This window comes from Mugil cephalus, chromosome 16, assembly GCF_022458985.1.
Source record: "Mugil cephalus isolate CIBA_MC_2020 chromosome 16, CIBA_Mcephalus_1.1, whole genome shotgun sequence".
Taxonomy (NCBI): domain Eukaryota; kingdom Metazoa; phylum Chordata; class Actinopteri; order Mugiliformes; family Mugilidae; genus Mugil; species Mugil cephalus.
Genome location: NC_061785.1, coordinates 20,737,830 through 20,757,072, shown reverse-complemented (window position 1 = coordinate 20,757,072; position 19,243 = coordinate 20,737,830). Strand labels below are relative to the sequence as shown.

Here is a 19,243-nt window from a genome sequence, read left to right as displayed (position 1 = left end):
ATTCCCTCATCGACCCAGACTTCCCTTGGGACTCTAATTGAAGCATTTCTGACAATTATCTGGTTTCATCTCTAAATTCTTTGTCATTCTTATGATCCAGTGCTGCTGTAACGCGCTCGGATTCATGGATGCTCTTGAAATAAATTGCAATATATACACTTTTCACATTGGAAAAAACAAACTGGTTAGAAAGAGTTTTGGTAATTCATGGGAAAAGGACTATGAACTGGAACTATGAATTACTTAAAATTTTTTTAGTCGTTTATGACCCAGTGTTATATTTTAAAGTTAAAACTAAGTGCAAATGATGGTTAAGAAAAGCTAAACTGCTAAATCTGATGCTAAACACCTTAAGTGTTACTGTTGCTGCTACGTATGTCTTTGAATGACGTTACCACACCCGCACCAGCTGAGGGAACCAAAGATACACTTTCCAGGCCCCTTGATTGATTTAATCAGAGGCAAGTGAAAGCTTCTCTGTTACAGCTGTTCATTCTTCTTCCAGACAATGGAGCCCGTGGACCAGCTCCTGCAGTGCGTTGACCCGATCAAAGACAGAGAGCTGTGGGTGCGAGACAATAAGACTGGAGAGATCCGGCCAGTGAACATTGAGATCTGACCTCGTGCTGTCTGACAAGCTCACATCCTGGCACAGAGACCCAGAGGCTACAAGTCTGAGGACATGGCTGTGAGACGAACTCTATGCTGGGATCATTGCCCCCTCTCCCCATACCACACAATGATCCTAACAGACTAATGGACATAGAGATCACTTCGTCTTCAAGTCCCAACAGCCACCTGCTGAGGATGATGTCAGTATTCCAGGGAGTTTTTGAGAGAACCCTAAGGGTCGAAGGGAGGTAACTGGTCGTGGGTTTGTGTCATGGAGGTGGATGCTCAGCACGAAAAAATGGGAACTGTGAGTGTGAATTCCTTATTAAAGGATACTCAGGTGAGGCGAATGTTTAAGAAGCACCAATAATGAACAGGGGACAGTGTTGAATAGCTTTATGTCACGCAGCAGTGTAATACTAATACTTAAGTACTGCGATGATTTAACAGGTGCTGCTAAGCAAAATGCATTCAGATTTAAGGGCGTTGCTGTTACTGTGTACCAGAATGAGGATAAAGAACTTTAATACTAATATCTACCCTGTGCAGGTGTTGACTGTTTGCTAAGCCCCATATCCTTTAGCTACTGTTGCTATACTTGTCAGGCTTTTCAGTCTTGGGATATACTGTATGTAATGTAATTTCCAATGCAATAGTGACATTTTCACCATTTAAAATGACAGTGAATTAAAATTCATTGACAACAAGCTTCATTGTAACACACAACTGGCATACACGACCACTCTCTGTAAATAAAGTCTACGTTCAGGTTAGCTACTTTATTGGTTGTGGTTAGCTGACCTAATTTAGACTCTAGATGACTTTTTAGCATCTCCAATTGATTTTAAAAAGGAAAAAAAAAGAAAAGAAAAAGAAAGTCCCGCATAATGGTATTCTAATACCTGATGTGAAATTACTCACAGGAACCTGGAAGAGAGTTAGCATATTTAGCGCCTAATCACATGTAAAATACACAATTGTACCGGAGGATAAAAGTAGTCAGCTATAACAATATACAGTATTATAAATGTAAGCAGGAAATATTTTTTTAGATGGTTGAAATGCTAACTCATATTTTCTGGGATTTGTGGGACAATCATTTTCATAAAGAGACATAAAGAGCAGGACTAATGCTGCCTTCAAATGGAACTTGTGGGATCGTGGTTACAACAATGGGAAGTGGTGTGCTAACATCGCTGCTGGGTAACAGCTTAGCGAGCTAGCAGCCAGTTAGCTTAGAATGGAGAAATCCAAAAGCCTAATTTAATAAACTGCTGAGAATATGAATAATTTCCTTAGATATATTATAAAATTAGGAAGAAAACTTTATGCAACCAAATCATAATATGAATGAAATGCTAGTTTCCACGTAAGCCATTTTTGTCAAGTTACGATGTTGGGAATACCACAAGAAAGGGGTATTCATATAGCGTTTACTCATGAATGTAGCAAACACCATTTGAAGGCAGCAGAAGATGCTGATTATGCATGAGATGTTTAGAACATTGGCTTACATGCAGTGGTGCACTGTAAAATCCCACAGTATCACAAGCTAATTACTTCTTGTTACTCAGTTCTGCCAGTTGTTGCAAAGCTACTTATCCTCTGATACAAAGTCAGAGGAAGTAAACCCAGTTAAATTCATGCACATTGTTAATGCCCACTGAGAAACTCAGGGCTTGACAGGCCTGCTGCGGTTAGCTTAACCTCAGCATCACCCCTTACCGACGGTCACTGTTTATGCCTGGAGTCTAGCGAATGGTCGATTGCTGAGGTCTAAACTCACAACAATTCTTTAAATCAAAAGCTAAAGAACATACAAGTTTAATTTCCCTTTGTGTTTTAATTCATTCCTAATAAAAACTGAAAATCAGCCAGTTGCACTTTATACCTGAGTGATTTTTAATAAACGTATGTTGCTGTTAATATGACAAGTGTTCAAGAGTTGTAACACATTTTATTACTAATAGAATGTGTTTGGGTTATGTTCAGAGGGCCTGGTGTAAATATACCTTATGAGATGATTTGTAATGAAAGGTGACTGTAGAGTGAAGAATGTAAAATAAAGTAAATAGTAGATTCTTACAGAAAGACATATAATTGACATTTGGTACTGATAATATATGGAATATACAAGTGATTTGTATGCAGTAGAAACCTGTCTTACATTATTGTACACTTTGGATATATACAGTAAGTCAGTTGATTCAGCTGCGTTGGTGTCTGTTCTGCTGCCTGCAGAGGCTAAATGCTGTACAAAATGCTCTTTTCCAACTTGTCTTGTCCAGTATTACTGCTTAGTATTACTTGAACACAGAGAGAGGAGTGTTAAGACGTCTTTTGTACATTAACAGCTAAAGGTTGGCATTTTTCATTAATAAAATGAAAATATGTATCTCATGTCATGGCATGTAGCTTTCTGGTTTATTTTTATGTTGACCACAAAATAGGGAAAAAGAGGAAAACACGCTAAATCAAAAAAAAGGATTTTATTTCATTAAAAAAAAAGAAACATGTTCACATTCAGCAGTAAATGATCTGGTGAATTCTTGTTACAGATTTAGGCACTGATAATAAAGGGGGGTTAAAAGTTCAGAAACACTTAGCTTAGGTAAAATATATTGACAATGCACTTCTTGTCATTGACCTAAAATAACCACTGATGGCACCATAGTAACTTTTCATAACAATGTTGAGTGAAGTCATTTATAAGCCATTAGTTGACATCATAAAATGCGCAGCACGTCAAGTTTGAGCTCATTTGTTTCTAGATAAGTCGGTTGTATAACAATGCGTTTTCAGTTTTTGGTTGCAGGTAGAAAATAAAGCAGGTACGTAACAGGTAGATTAAAGTATATAAAGTTGTGTGAAATATTCATAGTGTATTTTTTTTAAATATATTATTGTATATTTGTTATTGTTTCGTCCCTTGACATCCTGACTAAGGCACAATTTCCCTCCATAGCTTCCTTGACGTCTACATGATGTTGACTAACAGTTCAAGGGCTCTTCTGCACACAATATGCTGAACTATTGTAGTCTGTTATGTATTTTAGCCAAGTAATGACACAATCATCACAGACATGGCACTATATGGATCTCTAATGGATCTCCATGTAACAAACATTTGCATTTATGGTGGAAAAAATTCTATGCCTCATGATGTCCTAATTAACTCATGGCCTAATAAATGACTCACTATCATTATCATATATTAATAAGCTGTCATTTAAGTGTGAATTTCAAACATGTATATTTTTCCATATTCAGTCTGTTTTTATATACAAACGTTACAGTAAGAATGGATATAAAAGTGTGTGGTATAAAGCTGGAATGATTTCAAAAAGCTGTGATCTTACGCACAAAGGAAGGAAGGATTGTAGGAAATTCATCTGGAATGTACAGCATTCACAAACAGGTGGCGCACACGACCGACCTGAATGCGCTGTGAAAGTACACCGCTGAGCCTTTATGATGTTTCAAACTTCATACTGCACCACGCTTCACTTATTCAGAGGGCACCACGGCCGCTGTTCTCCGATCAGCTGATGCCGCGGCCGTCTTCCTATTCGATCATGAGCTTCTTGAGGGAGTTGAGATATGCCGGGATGAGGGAGCTGACGGACTCGTTGTCATCGTTGAGGATCTTCTCTCCTCTGCCCTCTGAGCCCGCGGAGCTAGGTGACCGGACCAGGCCTGGGTAGGGAGTGCTGTAACCCTGATGGAGCACACAAGAGACTCAGAGTCATCGCACGGAGCAAGAACCGACAAAAATGACTTTGGATTTATTTCTAGGGATTCCGTTTTGGGGGAAAGATGCTCAATTTCAGTTCATTTGCCAACATTTCCTCAACACACTGGTGCGTTGGTACTACCAGTGAGTCTTTTAAATGTAACACTTTGCATCATCTTCAACAGGGGGTCCACGACCCCTAGGGGGTCCATGGAGGTACTGCAGGGGAGGTCGCAAAATCTTGAGTTGATTAGACCAGGGGTCTTCAATGTTTTTCAAGGCTAGGAACCCTAAACTGATGGAGAGATTAAGAACGAATTTGGACTTTCCTTGGACTGGAAAACATTGAAGATCCCTGCTTTACATTTCATATTTTACTTACAGAGGAGTATCCTTTGCCAAAGCTGCCTCTGTTCTTGGTCCTGATCTTAGTGAGCGCCGACTCAGCAATATCAGCCCTCTCCTCCGCGTCATCCAGCTCATGGACCGTCTTCCTGTACTTGGCCAGGTTCATGTTGGCCTGTTCCTCCTGCAGTGACAACAGCCCGTGAGCAATTTCAAACAGGTCGGAACGTCATTTAACTGTGTATTTAGAGTAAGGCGACGAGGTGACGTACAGCCTCCTCCACTTGTCTCTTGTAGGCCTTCATCTTGTTCTGCAGCCTCTCCACCAGCTCCTGCATCCTGTGCTGGTTCTTCTGGTCCTCCTCGGACTGGAACAGTAGCTCCTTCAGGCGCCGCTCGTTTTTCCGCAGCGTCTTCACCGTCTCAGCGTGCCGCTTCTGCTCCGAGTCCAGCTCCAGCTCCAGCTCCTTCACCTGGATTCAGGGGATAAACGGTGACTTCACATGTAAGGGCTCTCCGTTCATCCAGACAGTGTTTCATGAGGACAGATGCTCGTTGAAGGAATGTTTACACTAGAAAAAACATCCAAACAATCTTTCCAACAGTTTTTAAAAGGGCCATTAAAGCAGGACTCAGTTTTACAACGTGACAGCCGGTTAATGGTAATTTGATTATTTTATTTTATTTTTTCATATTAATGTATATGTCATAAGCTCCAGCTTACAAAACAGCACCTGCCAGTTGGCTTGTGCATTGAGGTAGCTAGCTAGGTTGCCTTTCATTCCTATTGCACCTGTATATATGTACTTGTAAAAAAAAAGAAGCAACAAACTCCACGGCACTGTCATTAGAAATCCCTCCACAGTATAATGAATGTCCAGAAACCAGATTTCTGGCATATTTGTGTCTCCGTACCTTCCCCTCTAGCTTCTGAATGATCTTCTTTCCTCCTTTGAGAGCCATCTGCTCGGCCTCGTCCAGCCTGCTGCTCATGTCCTTGATCTGGGCCTCCAGACCCTTCTTCACTCTCTCCAGGTGGAGCGTGTGCTCCTGTTCCAAACGCAGCTCCTCCCCAACTCGAGCCAACTGACGGAATAGAACATCCCTCTCAAACACCGCTTCATGTGTCCGAATATGTTTTAAAACAGCACAACAGCAGCAGCAGCATCCCAGTGGGTGTCTTACCTCACAGCTGGCCTTCTTGATCTTGTCCGAGCTTCCTCTCAGCTCTGCCTGCAGCTCCTCGTGCTCCTGCTGCAGAGTCTGGAGATCCACCTCCAGCTTCCTCCTTCCGCTCAGAGCCGTCTGGAACTGAACACATGGGAGAAAGCGTCAAGAAAGTCTTAAGAAGAGGTCCGTGGCTGAGATTAGAATTGAAGCAAAAGTCCTGAAGACTCACCTGGTTGCTGAGGTCGCTGTATTTCTCGCTGGCCTCCTGCAGCTCTGTCTCCAGAGCCTTCCGGGCCCTCTCTGCGTTGTCCAGGGCTGCTCGGGTCTCTTCACCCTCACCGACCAAGAGAGCACAGCGTCTTTCCATGGCCGCCTGCTCCTCCCTGCGCTCCTCCTGATTCCTCAACTCCTCCTCCAGCTGAGTCTGCAACTCCTGGGACAGAGGAGGGCACGTGTTAGGTCCGACTGTAGAAAAGAACTGATGCAGAAGGAAATAGGCTACATGTGTTCTGAGCAGACCTTGATCTGCTGCTGCATCTTCTTGCTGTTCTTGCTGAGCTCCGCGTTATTCTTGGTAAGCAGGTCCACCTGCAGCTCCAGCTCGTTGATGTCGGCCTCCAGTTTCTTCTTCAGCTTCAGTCCCTCTGCCCTGCCTTTCACCTCCACGTCCAGACTGGCCTGCAAGGACTCTAGCGCCCTCTGGTGACTTTTTCTAAAAAAAGAGGCAAGACAGAGAGAAACGGCAGTATTAACAAGTTGAATAGAGGATCTGTGTTGCTGCAGAGGGTTTGAAGGAAAACATGGCTACAGCCTTACCTCTGAAGATTAAGCACAGTGGCTTTGTTGAAGGAATAAAAGGAGACAGCATGAAAAACATTTAAAGTTAGTGAGAGTAGTAGTGCTGTAGGTAGGAATAAAATAACAACCATTTATGGTAGGGTCAACTAGTTACTAATATCAGCATAAACTATTTTTGTGGATCAATGGATAAAAGCTGCAATTCATTGGACTGTTTAAGATTGTGAGGGCTTGACCCACTCCAGTCATGAATCTGTACAACCTTTTACTAAAAGATTTTGAAATTATTACGAGGACGCATCACCTGAAAGGTCTGAATGTCATGTCATGGAGACTTTAAGACAAGATTTTAGGGGAAGGGCAGCAGGAATAATTGTGCATCATGTACAAAGCTTTGGAAACAGATGAGGAAAGAGGAAGAGAAACACGAAAGAGGAGAATAATCTAAAGCACCTAGCAGCTTCAATCTCTTCTTCCTTCTCCTGGAGTCTCCGCTCCAAGTCGCCTTTAGCCTGGGACAACTCCAGCTGCAGCCTCAGAACCTTGGTCTCCTCAGCCTGAAAGGAAGGAAGGAAGAAATGTTGCTGGTTGCTGGTGCCTTTACTGAATACACACTGTGCTTCAATGACCACTCTCTTACCTCCAAAGCTGCCTCAGATTCCTCCAGTGAGGCCTGTAGCTCTTCTTTCTCCATCTCAATCTTCTTTTTAGCTTTCTGGAGCTCATGGACACTCTTACCGCCATCTGACAGCTGGTCTGTTAGGTCAGCTATCTCCTCTGGTGGACAAAGAAGAGCCACACATGAGGCCAAATGGGCAACGGTTGCTGTTAGCTGCTAACATTTGTTTATTTAGTGAGATATGAAGGCACAATACTTGGAGGCAATTAGCCTAGCGAAAACAGCTAGCTTGCCTTGCTCAACTAGTTAAAGCGGACTGATCTTTTTATTATTTCAAACATGTGCGAGGGTAGGGTGTTTGAGGGGGAACAGCACTAAGACGAGTTTAATATAGAACACATATAGTTGGGAGGGGGTCCCTCCTTAACCTCTCCATCCGTTTGGGGATCCTTCACTTGAAAAACGTTGAAGACCCCTGCCTTAAGTGCCTTTGACCAGTTTTATCTAGATGGCTCCAGTTGTGGTTTGTAGGCCAAATTATTCCTTCAAATGTCTCACACTGCCATACCCTGATAGGCCTTGTTCTCCCTGCGCAGAGCCTCCATCTGCTCCAGAGACTCTTCATGAGCTGTCTTGAGTTTAAAGAGCTCGCCAGCATGCTGCCTGCTCTCCTTCTGGCAGCCCTCCACCTCAGCCACCAGCTCCTCGCACTTCTGTTTCCAGTCTCCGAGCTGCTTCTCCAGGACCCGCTGCTTCTTATCCAGAGCTTGACCGCAGCTGCTGGCCTAGAGAAAGGAACATATGCTGCTTCAGTGACAAAGTTCACGGCGAGGCAACACACGTCATACATGTAATGCGCCTCCAGCTCTACCTTTTCCAGGTCCATGCAGAGCTCCTCCACCTCCCCTTGAAGCCGTTGTTTGGTTTTCTCCAGAGACGAACATTTTGCCTGGGTGGCTTCCACTGCCTCTTCGGCCTCCTGGAGCCTGGTTGCCAGCTTCTTCCTGTGACACACACATTAGTTGGCCCAGTGAGCTACATTACAGAATCGATTAAAAGCATAAATCTTGTCGAATGAGGCTGGCGGTTGCCAGTAACAACACCACACACTTGGTCTCCTCCAGCTCATCTGCGTGCTGGAGAGCGTCGGCCTCGTGTTTAGTCCTCCAGTGCGTCACCTCGCTGTTGAGTTTGGAGACGAGGCGCTGCATCTCTTGCTTGCTCTCCTGCTCCTCCTCCAGCTGCTCCCTCAGCACCTCACACTCCTGTCGCACTGAGCTCAGAGTGCTGCTGAGCGCCTGCTTAGACTGGCAACCAGAGACACAAGATAATATGTTTACTTTTATCAGGAAGCCAGGCAAAGTGTGTAAATTTCCCCTTCCATAGTCAGAGACACCGACCTTGACCTCCTCGTCCAGATGTTTCTTCAGCTCCTCCATTTGGGACTGGAGCAGAGTCTTGGAGCGGGACAGCTGGCTCACCCTGCTCTCTGCCTCCTCTATCTGTTGACTGACGTCGGCATTGTCAGCTGACAGGACACAAAGGAGAATGTTAATGACACATCGTAGCATGAGGCAGAAATGAAGCACCAGCTACACAAATGATACAATGTGACTGTTTAGTTTGGTTACAGGAGCAGATGCAGATCAGGTTATGTAGTGCACATGTACTGAATGGAGCTTCAAGGACTCATATTCGTATTCGTGCGTCTCGGCATTTGAAACAAAATATATGGCATCATGACTTAGCACCTGACGCCACTTTCAGCTCAGATTAACACTTGCATAACATTACAATGCTACACAACTTTTTATTTCTATATTATTAATATTATCATTAATATACTGTACTTATTAAATTCAGCACTAAATGCATCAGTGACAATTTGAAATCTTTAGGACTGTCACCTTGCAAAATAATGCTCATAGTTAAAAGTTCCACTTGGATTTCAAGTTCTGTATCAACACATCAGTATCTCAGCTCGGTCCTCCTGGTGACTTATTGTGCTTAACAAAACTGCACATAAAGTACAACATTCCAGAGGCCATATTCAAAATCCTTTTAAGAGAATACCACAGCATATCCTCAGAGTAACTTTAAGCGATAAAAACAACTGATAGATAGCTAAGAGAGGGGGTAGGGTTTTACCCAGTTTCTATGGCATCAGTCAGTAGGTTTGTAGGCCAGTCTGTTGATAGTCAGCCATTTTTCCGAGGATAGTGGCAGAATGGATAGCAGGCAGATTAGTCAGTCAGCTAGTAAGATAGTTGGTCAGTAAGTCAGTACGTCATTCAGCCAGTCTCTCATATAGAATATATATACTACTATATCGCATATAGTCTGTCAATCTGCATAGCAAGCAGATCTGGTCTGTCGGTAGACTGGTAGCATGGACCGCTAGTTGGTCAATGAGTCGATTGTCTGGTAGATTGGTTGATTGGCAACTAAATCAGTAGGTAGGGTGGTTGTTCAGTTGGTAGGTGTATTGATAGGACCTTAAGAGGGCCAGCCTGTTCATGGGTAGATAGGTTTGATCATTGGTAGGTACTTGTCAGATACTTTTTGAAGAATCTGACTGACAGAAATTGGATTACAAGACATTAAAAAGGCCCTGTGTAAAATGTCTTGGCGTAATTCCAGTGTACCTGTGAGTCTGTTCTTAGCTACACTGAGCTCAGTAAGTGTCCTCTGCAACTCGTCTCCTCTCCTGTTGGCCTCAAACAGCTGCTCCTCCATCTTCTTCATCTGGCTGTCTGAAGATGTCTGCAGTACAACACAAACACTTGCTGCATTTTATGGCAAACGCACAAGGCAGCCCCACAATCTTCTGACATGACCAGCTTTTAAAAAAAAAAAAAAAAAAAAAAACACCAGCTGGAGTTCGTCCGACCTAAATACCTTACCTTGGTTTTCTGCAGACTGTCCAGTGAAGTGGTCAGCTCGTCCACTTCCATCCTCAGGTTCTGCTTCTCCTTCTCCAGTTTGGCTCTGGTCCGCTGCAGAGTCTCGCACTGTTCGCTTAGCTCTGCCATAGCATCGCTGTGCCGCTTCCTCAGAGATGTAGCCAGAGCTTCGGACTGGACAGAAGATTGCTCCAGGTCTCGTCTCAGGCGTTGGAGCTCTGCTTCTCGCTTCTTATTAACCTCCATCTGGACATCACACATGAGCTCTTTGTAACATTTGATAGCACCTATTGTTGTCTTCCACAGTTTTGTATTAATATTAAACAAAGCGTGACTGCTATAGCAAATTTTAGTACTACACTACTACATCTACAGAGTCTACCAAGAGTAAATATAGTCAACCTGTGAGGCAGTGACCCCTCCTGCTTCCTCCAGTCGGTCAGTAAGATCATCCAGTTCTCTGGTGAGATCTGCCCTCTGCTTCTCCACCTTCAAAAAAAAGAAACAGCAGAAAAAACAGTAATACACATTTAGTACATTAAGTGATACTGAATGACCACCACCATTCAATACAATTCCGTACAAAACTTTTTCAGACGTGGTACAGCATCTAAGAAGACCTAATCTGTTCTGAACCTAAAACCATCCCACCCAACTAGACAGAATATGTAACCACCAGGGGACCAGTATGATTGACAGCCCACAAAAGGAAGTGATCCTTCCTCAGGTCAGAGGTTAGCAGGGTAGCTAGTGTCCAATCAGAGCAGAGCAGGGGTTAGCCGCTGTCACACAGTCCAAATATTATCTGTGGACTCCTGTTTCCTGTGGATGTTATCCAAGGTTGCCATGTTATCCAACATTGTTAGGCTGTTTAGCTGTTCACTGTTTACCTGCTTTTTGTTCCGTTTAGGTCTCCACCATCTGGTTACTACCCAGCTAGTAAATGCTTAGCAGTACTCACCAGCTATTCAAGTTGGCAACGGTCTCTGTTTGTTGCTCAGCGCTCAGTTCCCCCACAGCAAATTTGTAATCACACAGCATAATATAATATGGCTTTGTGAAAAATGTCTCTTTATTACAATCCACTGTGACTAGCTAGTTGCTGGCTTTGTCTTTGCTATTTGGTGCTGGACACTTTAGTGAAAGTTACCTCCATGTCCATGTTATCTATGCTGTTTTTTTTTTTTTTTTTTTTTTTTTGCCCACTTCTGCTTTCTGCCTCACCTTTCCAAATAACACATTTGTTGCATTCAAATGCAAAATGAAACATTTAAAGGTGCAAAAAGCTGACATATAGACGATGAAGTTCTTCAACGAGGTTGTCAGAGACTCATGTAGCACACATGTGCCATTATACGCACTAACAGCCAGCACCCTGCAGTTAAAAGCGCTTGTTGTTTTTACACAGCTCTTTTATGACCTCTTTTAAAGACTGCCGTAGATGTTCAGAATGCAAAAACGAGAGTCCCAGGCCTCCCTGATAGCGGCCGAAGACGCACCTCAGGCAGAACGAGGGAAAACAGATGAGTCTCACTGAAGTCCTCCTCCTGCTCCCCCCACACCTCCCAAACTATTCCAGAAAAAAGCAGTGTGTGTCTAAAAGCAGGCTCTGTGTAGAAGGTTAATGCCCAGCACTCAGCTCACTCATCGCTTGTCCTCCACACTGCTGACTGAGTCAACAGCTCCTCCGGATCAGCACCACCCAACACCACTCACTCCCATTCACATGCTAACAGAAGGTCAGCGCTCCCTAAGTGTCCTGCTGCTGGAGATGGGAGATTCATCTTCTTTTGCAAAAGAGCGTGAAGGAGTAGGAGTGTGTTTCTGAGCTGTGCGTGCATTCGTGCCAGTGCGTGTTTGCATAAGTGCTTTCTAATGGTCATTCAGAACCTAATCTATATCAAAACACGGTTTTCCTCACCATTACCGAGGCAGGCTGAAGAGAGAGCTCGACCCCGATGTGAAACTAAAGGAGTGCGTAATGTACTTGCTATGTTAATTATTATTGTCCATCAAGATCTATCGGATGATCATTTCTGCTCAGTCTATTTTCACACTTTAAGAAAGGTAATTCATTTTGGGGGTATATTTTTTAGTGACAGCTTCTCGTGACTGTGAAAGTTACAAAAATATACAGTGTAAGAACATTTTATTCTTTATACACAGATGGTCTCAGGAAGTAGATACTTAGTCTGATTAACAGTTATACTGAGGCATCTGAATGAAGAATAGAGTCAACTCTGACTCTGGCTCTGGCTATTGAATTTCTGGGTTACAGAACTCGATTTGCACAGATCAGGCATAACATTATGACCACCTTCGCAATATTGTGTAGGTCTCCCTTGTGCATTAAAAAAACAGCTGCGACTCATCAGAGAATGGACAGGGGCCTTCTGAGGGTGTCCTGTCTGGGCCCTTAGGTCCTATGGGTTGAGGGGAGGGGCCTCTGTGGATCATCCCACAGATACTTGATCAGTTTGGTATCTAGTAAATTTAGAGGCCAGGTCAACTCCTTGTGCTGTTTTGTTTTTTGAGTTGTTCCTAAATCGTTTTTGTGCATGTCTGTGTCAGGCTGCTGCCATAAAGGACTGACGTTGCTATGGGTGTGTGTAGTACATTTCTAATGAGTGCCAGGTACAAAAGTTTCCCAGCAGAACAGTGAATTGTCTAAAGACGGTTATTTACTTCTCCCATCAGTGGTCTTTCTTTTTTTTTTTTTTTAATCAATACACACAGTCATCTCCCCCCTCCACTTCCCCCTAAATAACACAATTAGTTCAGCTTTAAGTTAACTGTCTTCTCATGGGTTTCTATGTTGTTTCAAAATTCAGTTGATTAATAAAGATTACATACTGGGTGAATACATTGCATGCTTGTGTGTGTGTGTGTGTGTTGCCTCTACTGTACATATGGAAATGTGTGCGTGTGTGACTGGCTGGCATTCCAAATGGGAGAGGATCCCATGGAAAATAGTGCTGTCTGTCAGCCTCTATCTCCCCTTGCTATCTCCCCCACGAGACCTGAGGAGCAGACCTTAACAATAGCGAGCCTGTCTTCAGAGGTATGTCGTATTTGAGCAGCTCAGGAGACGGAGGCTGTGGAACAGATAAAGGCCTGCGTGTCTCTGCCTGCCTACTTTCAAATGCTCCGCAGCTCTGGGGGCTGGAGGGATCCCGGCTAACACCATTAGGAATACCACCCAGAGTGGTTAGAAGTGTGCAAAACACGCCCTCGGGCCTGCTGTCACTCCATTCAACACTCGGGGTGAAATATGTGCCTTTACATTTCTCTCTTTACCTTACTGTAACATGGAAACTGCTCTGAGGTCTTAAGAGGGACGGCCAGTTTCCGTGGCTTAAACACACATGGAGGTTTAAGAGCGTCTTGTTTGAAACAACAAGCACTTAAAGCGCCCGCCCTGGTAGATTACCTTTATATGAACCAGAAGTAACAATTTTGCTTTACAATTAAGATGTCTCGGACTCTTTGCTGTGGTGAAATGGAAATGGGACAAAATGTTCTGTCCTTCCGATTTGCTTCCAGGAGCAAGGCGAGAGAGCATTACGAGAAACAGAAGGTCCAATGATGTGTGTGTGTGTGTGCGTGTGGTTGAGGGATACAAAGAGATCGGGAAAGAGACGAAGGAAGGAAAAGGATGTTGGGGCTCCTTCTACGCCGCTGGGGTTGCCCCCGTATGTTAACCAGAAACACAGGGTCTCTCCCATGCCGGTTTATTATCACAGGTGCAGATGGTTTGAGGTGACCAGAGGCGCATACCCCACCGGCTGCCAACACGCCAACAACGTTTTTTTTTTCTCCCCTTCATCGGTAAAACCCTCTCAACACTAAAGGGCTTCATGTTAGAGTACAGCCCAGCTGATCTCAGGGGCTGCTGGGAGTCTTTTTATCTACCCCGCAGCTCGAGTGCGTTTCATTTGGGGAGAGTGGAGATGCTCTGCACAGTACCTAAGAGTTGTGTGTGTGTGTGTGTGAACCATACCTTGGCTCTCATGGCCCGCTCCGCTTCCAGCTCCTCCTCCAGCTCCTCAATGCGAGCCTAAAGAGAGAGAGAGAGAGAGAGAGAGAGAGAGAGAGAGAGAGAGAGGGATGTTCAAATGGATTTAAATGCACACTTAAAAATGGAAAGAAATAACAAGCTGCTTTCACCAAACTACAAAATATGACTAGGCTATCACCCTCTGCTTTCAGAGAGCCTATATCATTCTGACAGAGGACAAATGGGGCGTCCCCTCTGCAGACTGTTTGCTTTTTCAGGGCAGCACTTGTGTGCGGCGAGGACTGTCTCATACGCTCGGCTTTCTCTGGGGGATTTGGCACGCCCGTGGCCCTTTTTTTTTTCCTCCCCCTCAGGTAGCAATTTAGAGCAAGAATGTGCCGCGGCCACCGTCATTATCTGTATCCTGACCCGCCACTGGGTGTGCTATGTCCGGTCAGCGGGGCCAAAAAGCATCTGTGTACATATTCATAACACTCGAGGAATTTGTATTGTGTGTTTTGCTTTTCTTTCTCTTGGTTTTATGGTCACGGCAAGAAGTCGGTGCATCGGCGCCTGAACACTGAATGGAGAGTGTGTGGTCAAAGTGGCTGGAATTTATCTAATTCTGTACGCCTGGGTTATCTACTGCACAACAACAACCACACAGAATGCTTTATTGTTGGAATCTTTAATTTGAGACAAATTAAAGATTTTTTAAAATTCTTTATGATATAAATCCATAAAGAATTCATTTGTAACAAAGCAACAGTTTTTTAAAAATTGCATATAATATAATATGTTTGATAACTTCTAATTTCAGCTTGTTCTGCAAACTAGAGATGCCGACATCTATACACCAGCAAAGGGGTCGATCCATAGACCTGAAGCAAACCCCACTTTCACTGTTGACAAAATTTTTGTTTGTTGAAACTGATTACACCCCACTAAAGCTTAGCTAAGCCAAAACCATGGAAATCTAAATTGGTAACACCAACAACACTTATTTTTAAGTTGCCAGCCAAGGGTAACTATCCAGAAAGTAATCACGGGGGTGTTGGAATTTGAATTATTCTTAAGTATTCATTCTAGATAGATACCGCCAAAGGTGTAATATTCTGGCAATTGTTCACAAATCACAAAAGTGCATCCAAATGTTGCTGCGTTTTCTTTGGCTCAGTTTGTGTTTTTGAGTCACCAGCCGCTCACTCCAAATGAAGTGTGCTATAACAACTCTTGTGACCGCTGCCTACCGAGGCACTGACGTGAAGTCAGATGACGTCATGCAATATTTGCATCAAATAAGCGCCGCGTGTACACACTGTCTCTGTATCCCCCTGTGAAGCACCAAAGGAGGGGTTTTAAAGCAGTTTAGCATGTGCATCTGTGTGGAAATGAAGGCTCCCATCATTCGTTTTAAAGAGTCGGTCAAAAAATGTGTTCGCAGACGCCGCAACTCTGTTGTAACTAACTATTATTAGTTGTAGGGTTAATCCAATTGGATGTAAATGAGCACCACTTCCACCCAACCCACAAAGTGCGTGAACATATAAACAATATAAACAATTGGATTCATTGAAAAATAACCTGTTTGTGTACATGTGCATCTCAGAATGTATATCACATGTGATTAAAACTGACTTACTCAAGGATTTATATGATTCATTACATTCAATTCATGACAATGCTCTTGTAATTGATTATAATATGTTATAAACCAATATTAACTGTCATTACTTGTAAATGCTTAAAGGACAAAATTGAACTGTAGGCATTTTGTAAGCAAAACTAAACACATAAGAATTATTTGCATTTTTATTAATAAAATACATAATACAATTATTATTATATTAACTGTAATAGAATCATCATGCTACTCTATCACAAAGCTTGTATAAGATTTACACCAGTTAATGAGACCATTAAAATGTTAGGGTTAGGGTTAGACTCAAAAACAAATACAAAATCACAGTGGTGTTGCAACACTTTAAAACATTGTAGAATGACGAGAGCCATTTAAAAAAAACTAAAAAAAAAATAAAAAATCAGTTTTAAAACCTACTTTACTTCTACCTTTATTCCCTAGAATACCTCCTACAGTATTCCTTTAACGGTCTGAGTGAAGCTGAAGTGTGACTAAGTGCTCACACACCCATCATTTTCCTAGATTCTGCTTACATGGTCAAAACTATCAAAAAGATCTAAGTTAAATAAATTATCCGCAGAACATCCGCACCACTCATCCCGTGCCAAAGCCGCATTTTGTACACCTAATAAAACTTTATTGCTAGCTTCCCAGCGCTGCCGCATCCCACCAAGTCGTGTCATGTCCCGCACTATCTCCAGGTTCTATCTACGTCTCGGTGTCAGGAAGTTGTCTGACATGGTGCGTAGCCCAGGGCCACTCACGGCAACGACCACACTGACGTGGTGAAAGCTGCTCACCGGGGCTGCACGCCGCCCAGCGCTCCTCAAACAAGACACTATTGTTTGAGTTTCGTTGCAAAATAATCACACGGCCTTTTTATGCCTAAAAATGACACGTAGAGATGCTGACTCATATTGCTTCATTTTTCAAAAGTTTAAATGGAAAGACTCACATGCCAGCGGAGGACATCTGCAGAGAGAACAGCCATGGTGAGGCAGCAGCAACCCAACTGACTGACTGACTGTCCAACACACACACACACGCCGAAACTCAGACACACACACACACAGCACAGCTTCACTGTTGATCCCCCTCCGGCATTTTACTGTCCACACCCCCTTATTCTTGCACAGCCTCTTTCTCTCTCTTTCTCTCTCTCATTGTCAGTCCCCACTCATATATCTGTTTCTTGTTAAATTCCTACTTTCCACAGCCTCAAACAAGCCTCAAAATAAATATTGTGGCTCTGACAGAGCTGTGGAAAACACTATCAGTAGCGTTAAGATGTCAGACTGCTTGGACCACTTATCTATGGCAGAGTTTATGTATGGATTTCATGCACTTTAGTAAATTAAATTTGCTTCAATCTGAATGATCCCACACTGACTCCTCTATTTAAGGTCAGTCTTGGAGCGATGTGGGGAAATAACAGAATTAGGCCATTATTACAGAGAATAGTTACAGGGTTCTATCTCCATAATTACATGCGCTTAAAGTTTTCTTTTTTTCCGCTGCACTCTAAAACCATAATAATTGTTCATAAATTGCAGTCAGATGTGGCCTCAAAGCTGACGTCATAGGGGATGTTCAGTGGCGTGGGCAGTTATATCCTGTGAGATCCCACAGCCCAGCCATTGAGAGGCCTCTCCCTGCAAACACCAGTTCAGACCCCCCGTAGATCCCCGTCCACCACACTGTGCACACACACCAACATAACGCAGGGATGGGACCAGATGTCTGACAAGTCCACAAACCCCAGCGGTAAAGGTCACGGCTCCTTGGGTGTGTGTGTGATGACAGGTCTCATAGACCTGCTCAAATCAGCAGCATTAGATGTGACATATGACCGTTCAGCAAAGGTGCTCATTGGACAAGAGGCACGGAGACGCTCTAAAGTTGATTTTGTAATATCAGTTCAAAACTTTCCACATAAAACCAAATAAAGACATTTTAAACAATTGATTCTCGCTTAGTTTTAAATGTCATGTCACGCTGTCATGTCATGTCCAGTTGCATCTAGGGTTGTATATCGTTATGACTTTATCAATACCGATACCAATACTGATACTCCTTATTTATACTGATATTTATTGATACTCTTATTGATACTACAACATAATTTAGTAAACAATAAAGACATTACAAGATGTTAAAAGATTCAGACAAGAAGCCAGGTGCTGCTGGCACGGCGCTGCACTCAGTAGCGTCTAAGCAGTCAAAGACAGCGCACTCCTTCAGTTTTATATTATGAGTGCGCTGCAAGTGCTTCATGATGTTGCTGGTGTTACCTCTTTTGGACAAAACTTGTCTCAAACAAATGTTGCATCATGATGAATCTTTGTCAACTTTGATAAAGTGGGCCCACACCGGATCGCTTAGACTAGGGGTATTCTATTAAAATTCAAGGAGGTCCAGTTACTAAAATCTACCAAATCTAATGTCATTCCAAATAGTGTGCCCGTATCACATACGTATGTACATTTCTATATCATTTATTGTCAAATTTCAAGTGTTCAAAGTCTGAACTTATAGAACTACAATTGATTTGATTGGCTTGGCCATTGATGACGCTCCTGACGTATAGCAAGATTAGCGGCGCATGCATGAATGATTTATCTTTTTATTAAACAATTAAAGTTGGGTCCGTCAAAGTACGCCAATTTTGAATTACCGTAAGTCACGATTTTTTGCACTACTGACAATATTCAAAGTGTGGTTGAACACTGGGAGGTTGTGCTTTTGTCTGGAAGACCCTCCTGACATCTCAAGGGTATAATTACCTTCGTATTTACCAACAAATCCCCCCAAATAGCTCTCTTTTTATGGGGCTCTGCAAGCATGCGTCGCTCCCCAACCTGGAGCCGACACCACCGGTGCGTCATCATTACCATAATGGCAGCTTTTTTTTTTCAGAAAGCGCAACTTCCCAGTGTTCAACCACACTTTGAATTCCATCGATGAGTTATGGTAATTCAAATACTACAACCTTCTTTTTTTGGGCACACGGATGTTCAGGTCTTAAAGGGTTAATATTAGAATTTTAACGGGTCCGTGCCCGGGCTGGGGTCCGCCAGTGCAATACATTTTGTTGTCTTACTTTGTGTCACATTGCATTTTGTTGCATTATCTTGTTTTACGTCATGTTGTGTTATTGCATGTTGCATTGTATTACATTTCATTGCATTACATTAAGAAGTCATAAGATGCATTACTTTGAGATACGTTGCATTAACGTTGCATTGTTACATTGTGCTGTGGTACTTTGTTTTGTATTCCGTTTTGTTGCTTTGTCCTGTGTTATGTTACATTGCGTTGTGTTACGTTGATTCGTGTAACTCTAAATTGTGTAAACTGCGTCAGATTAAGTTTCAGTAAGTTAAGTTGCATCACATTAAGCTGTGTTTTGCTACATTGCTTCACA

At 43.0% G+C, this 19,243-nt stretch overlaps 2 protein-coding genes across 4 annotated transcripts in view; one reads left to right on the top strand and one right to left on the bottom strand.

The window, feature by feature from the left end:
• Positions 1-1,484, top strand: part of gas7b (growth arrest-specific 7b) — a 65,625-nt gene extending 64,141 nt beyond the window's left edge. The window contains exon 14 of the mRNA XM_047609056.1: positions 506-1,484. Coding sequence (XP_047465012.1) covers positions 506-619 — 114 coding nt within the window. The 3' untranslated portion in view covers positions 620-1,484. The remainder of the gene's footprint in view (positions 1-505) is intronic.
• Positions 1,485-3,086: 1,602 nt separating this feature from the next.
• Positions 3,087-19,243, bottom strand: part of LOC125022421 (myosin-16) — a 49,784-nt gene continuing 33,627 nt past the window's right edge. For all 3 annotated transcript variants that reach the window (XM_047609055.1, XM_047609054.1, XM_047609053.1), the window contains exons 7-23: positions 14,181-14,237; positions 10,583-10,669; positions 10,181-10,426; positions 9,923-10,040; positions 8,678-8,805; positions 8,388-8,584; positions 8,149-8,281; positions 7,846-8,062; positions 7,299-7,435; positions 7,112-7,215; positions 6,380-6,572; positions 6,090-6,293; positions 5,876-6,001; positions 5,606-5,776; positions 4,963-5,163; positions 4,728-4,874; positions 3,087-4,330 (exon numbers count right to left, since the gene is read on the bottom strand). In XM_047609055.1, coding sequence (XP_047465011.1) covers positions 4,178-4,330; positions 4,728-4,874; positions 4,963-5,163; positions 5,606-5,776; positions 5,876-6,001; positions 6,090-6,293; positions 6,380-6,572; positions 7,112-7,215; positions 7,299-7,435; positions 7,846-8,062; positions 8,149-8,281; positions 8,388-8,584; positions 8,678-8,805; positions 9,923-10,040; positions 10,181-10,426; positions 10,583-10,669; positions 14,181-14,237 — 2,619 coding nt within the window. In that variant the 3' untranslated portion in view covers positions 3,087-4,177. The remainder of the gene's footprint in view (positions 4,331-4,727; positions 4,875-4,962; positions 5,164-5,605; positions 5,777-5,875; positions 6,002-6,089; positions 6,294-6,379; positions 6,573-7,111; positions 7,216-7,298; positions 7,436-7,845; positions 8,063-8,148; positions 8,282-8,387; positions 8,585-8,677; positions 8,806-9,922; positions 10,041-10,180; positions 10,427-10,582; positions 10,670-14,180; positions 14,238-19,243) is intronic.